Genomic DNA, 4,688 nt, shown 5'->3' with positions numbered 1-4,688 from the left:
AAGGACTGAACCTGGGTCTCCCACATTGCAGGCAGACGCTTTAACCTCTGAGCCACCAGGGAAGCCCATAGGTGGTTTAGGAACATATTGTTTAAGTCTCTGTGTTTGTCGGGTGTGTGGCAGTTTTATTTTTTTGCAGTTGGTTTCTAGTTTCATACCTTTGTGGTCAGAATAAAGGTGTGTTATGATTTCAATATTCTTGAAGTTATTGAGACTTATTTAGTGGCCTTGCATGTGATCTGTCCCAGAGAATATTCCACATGCACTTTGAAGAATGTGTATTCTGCTGTTTGGGGATAAAATATCCTGTATATAGCAACTCATTCTATCTGGTATAATAGGTCATTTAAAAGCACTGTTTCCTTACTGATTTTCTGTGACATTAAAATAAAAACAGCAATGTGATAACTACTTCACAAGTATTAGAATGGCTACTCTTAAAAACAAATAAAGAAAAGAGGATAGGCTGACTAGGAAGTGGAGAAATTGGAAGATTTTTGCTCTGTTGATGGGAATGTAAATTGATACAACTACTATGGAAAGTACTTTGGAGATTTTCTCCCAGATTAAAAACCATTTACTATATGATCCAGTAATTGCATGTATGAACTTAGAAAGCAGTATCTAAAAGAGATATTTGGACAACAGGTGAAAGGTAGAAGTACCCTAGGTGTTGAATAGATAAACAAAATGATAGATGAATAGATAAGCAAAATGTGGTGTATATACATGATGGAATGTTATTCAACCTTTAAAAATGAAAATATGTTCATTTACAGCAATATGAATGAACCTTGAAAAAATTATGCCAAGTGAAATAACCAGAGAGAAAAAGGCATATTCTGTGTTTTACTTACCTGTGGAATTGAAAGTAGCCACTTTCATGGAGATAGAAAGTAAATGTTGACTATCAGTGGAGGAGGTGAGGGGAAAATAAGGAGTTGTTGCTGAAGGGGTATGCAGTTCAGTTTTGCAGGATGAAATTTTCTGGAGATCTGTTACACAAGAAGGTGAATATATTGAGCAATACTAAACTGTACACTTATGATGGTTAGATGGTTGGAAGGCATCAGTGGCTCAATGGACATGAGTTTGGGCCAACTCAGGGAGACAGTGAAGGACAGGGAAGTCTGAAGTCTGGTGTGCTGCAGTTCACAGGGTCACAAAGAGTCGGACATGACTTAGCAGCTGAACATCAACAACAAGCTGTACACTTATAATTGGTTACAACAGAAATGTTATTTTAAACACAATAAAAATTGTTAATCTTTTAAAAAAGTAAGGAAACAGAATTAAAACTACAACATGGTCTTCAAACTTAAGATGTTTATTCTACACTTAATTAAGATAACTAGAGCTATGTCAGGTGTATTTCAGAGTACAATGGCTAGTTAGCACTGAACTCAAATTATAATCAGCCAGGAGATATGTGCTGAGAACCTGCAATGTGGCACAGGATGCAATGCATGTAGCAGAATTAAATAACCAAATGACAAACTACAGCCTCTGACATTTTCCTATTTGGAACCAGTCTGTTGTTCCATGTCCAAATTCTAAAGGGTTGCTTCTGACCTGCATAAATGGTTTCTCAAGGGTTTTAAAAGTCATGCTTTCCAGATTTTGGAGAATTTCTACTCCATTGACTATCTGATCCACACACTCAAATTTATTCCAAAGTCAAATTAATGCAGAAACTAGATGTTTTTCTGGAATATCTCTATAATTTTTACATGATCCATGAGATGTTGTACTATTCTGAAGAGAAAAATGTGTTTTCTTTTCTCATTTTGGATTCAGATTCTATGTGCATTCTTAGTCACTTATTCGAATGGACTGAATCTTTGTGAAGCCTGGACTGAATTTTGATCATTTCTTTATCCTGTGGGATTTCCATACAGCAAGAATGTGGAGTAGTTTGAGCATTCCCTTCTCCTTTGGGATCTTCTCAATGGATCAAACCCAGGTGTCCCTTTTGCAGTCCAGGACCACTTTTCTGATCTGAGGCCCAAGGGAAGCCCAAGAATATTGAGTTACATAATGATAATTATCTGTTCTCAGGGATCTTCTTTTAGGAATTGAACTAGGGTCTCCTGCATTGCAGGCAGATTCTTTCCCAGCTGAGTCACCAGGGAAGGCCCTAAGATATTATAAGTCGAGGAATTAAGATTAAGATATTATAAATCCTGGAATATCCTTTTGAAAATCCACAGAATGAAAGAAAAATAAGAACCCCCATAGAATGATACAGGACAAATGAGAGGAGAGAAAAAAAAAAAGGGGCAGGAGGGGAGGAGGAGGGGCAGAGAAGAGGAGGAAGGAGGAGGAGGAGAAAGACTAGGAGGAAGAGGAGGAGGACCAGAGGAAAACGAGGGGCAGAATTTGGAAGATGGAACAGTCGTGTAGCATGAGAAGATACCAAGGCATGCCAGACGTGGAGCAGGACACCATGGGAACTTCTCAAAGAAAGAAATTCATTATATTAGACAAATACAGTAATATATGTCAGCATGCTCAGAGATGAGACAAATGGGGACAAGAATCAAGCAGAGACCTTGGAGTAGCTTCCTACTGAGTAACTGAGCAGCAACCAGATAAGTTAGCTGTCAGTCTCTCCCCACAGTCCTCCCGAGCAGGCAGAGAAGGAGATGGAGAGTTGTGGTTAGAGAGGCAGGACACATCCCTACTGACCATCCAGGGTAGAGACCACCCCTGTGTCCACAGGGCCACCTCCTCATGGTGACCATGGGAGTGGATGACCCCATCAAAGGGAGGCATAATGAGGCCACTGGGATCTGAATCCAGGCAGCGTGTTGGGTCCATGGAGCATGAGGGTGGAGCTCTGAATGGGCAGGTCAAGACAGAGGGTCCAGGATCTCCCAGGGAGTGTGGGACAGAGAGCAAGGAGCTGTGCTCTCTGCCAAGAAAGGGCATCTTCTCTCTCCATATCCTGTCTCTAGGGCAGCCATCAGAACCTTCAGAGATGTTTGAGCCGATAAAGCACCATTTTCTGTGATCAGAAGTAGTCTGGTTGTGTGGTAGAAAGTCGCTGGATCTTTGGGTATGAGACATCCACATTGACTCCCTGGGGCTCCCAGCTGCTGTCTGAGGCGAGAAACCCTGGACAGGGAGCACTAGGAGCATCTGAAACAGGAGCACAGGTGCTCCCTGCTGCCTTGTTGGGTGGCAGCATCAGTGAACAGAAGGGGGAGGGGAGGAACAGCCCCACTCAGGATTGAGGGGAAGCATGGTCTTCCTAACTCTCCCTAATTGGCTGTGGTGACCCAGGCTATCACCAAGAAAGGGGCAAGGCTGAGTGTCCTCAGGTTCCCCTTCTAGGTGGTTCAGGGGAGATTACCAACCTCATATTTACAGTAGATTTAGGGAAGGAGGGATAGGAATGGCCTGAGAGTCTATCTACTTACATACCTTCACTGGAAGTTGTTGAACTTGGGACATAAATTCTGTTTCAATATTCTGTTCACTGCTCTGACAGTTGTGTTATTCAAACTTCAAGATTAGGGTCTTGCCCCATCATTCACCATCATTTTTCTGGTGCCTTATCTGATCTCTTCATCTCACACTTGCATGGGGGGCCCATGATGTGCTTCCTCAGTGTTGAATGAAATGAATGAAAGAATCACTTGGATGAAGAACGAATACTTCCAAACAAACCTCTGTCTCCCCCAGAGCCCTCATGTCCAGCCCTCAGGACATTCTGTCTCTTCAGTCACCCTCCTTCACGTGGCTATGTGCTTTTGGCCCAGTCTCCGCAGGGCATCCTTCACGTCCTTGTTTCTCAGACTGTAGATGAGGGGGTTGAGCATCGGGATGACCAGGGTGTAGAAGACAGAGACCACCTTGCCCTGCTCCATGGACTGCACAGCTCCTGGCTGGACATACATGACAAAAACTGTCCCATAATAGATGGACACAGCTGTCAAGTGGGAGCCGCAGGTGGAGAAGAGCTTGTGTCTCCCTCCTCCTGAGTGCATCCTCAGGATGGTCACTGTGATGTAGCCATAGGAGGTGAGGACCACAAGTGTGGTGCCCACAATGATGAGGCCACAGAGGCCAAACATGACAAGCTTGTTGATGGCTGTGTTGGCACAAGTGAGCTGTAGCAGGGGAATCACATCACAGAAGAAGTGGTCGATGTGGTTGGAACTGCAGAATGGGAGGCTGAATGTGAAGCTGGTCTGCAGGATGGAGTTGAAGCAACCTCCACAGTAGGAGCCCAGCACCAGGCAGGCACAGACCAAGGGTGCATGGAGATGGGGTAGACAGGGGGGGCTGCAGATGGCCATGAAGCGGTCATAGGCCATCACAGCCAAGAGGAATGCCTCAGTGGTGCCCATCATGGAGAAGAAGAAGAACTGGGTGGCACATCCCTTAAAGGTGATGACCTTGGAGGAGGACAGGAAGTTGGCCAGGGCCTTGGGGGTGATGACAGATGAGTAGCACAGGTCCAGGAAGGAGAGGTTCTTGAGGAAGAAGTACATTGGGGAGTGCAGATGGGCATCCAGGGTGATGACCACGATCATGGTGAGGTTCCCCAGGACAGCCACCACGTACAGGGCCAGGAACAGAGCAAAGAGCAGGGCCTGGGTCTGAGGACCACCTTCAAATCCCTCCAGCACAAACTCCAGCAGAGGCATCTTTGAGAGGTTTCCACTTTTGGGGGGTTGCAT

At 44.7% G+C, this 4,688-nt stretch overlaps 1 protein-coding gene across 1 annotated transcript; it reads right to left on the bottom strand.

Annotated features, from left to right (window-relative positions):
• Window positions 1-3,737: 3,737 nt before the first annotated feature.
• On the bottom strand, window positions 3,738-4,688 carry LOC106700503 (olfactory receptor 9S13). The gene has a single exon (XM_014483165.2). It carries the CDS (start codon window positions 4,686-4,688, stop codon window positions 3,738-3,740), a length of 951 nt encoding a protein of 316 aa, XP_014338651.2.

This window comes from Bos mutus, chromosome 3 (genome assembly GCF_027580195.1).
Source record: "Bos mutus isolate GX-2022 chromosome 3, NWIPB_WYAK_1.1, whole genome shotgun sequence".
NCBI lineage: Eukaryota > Metazoa > Chordata > Mammalia > Artiodactyla > Bovidae > Bos > Bos mutus.
This window is presented reverse-complemented; position numbering and strand designations above follow the sequence as displayed.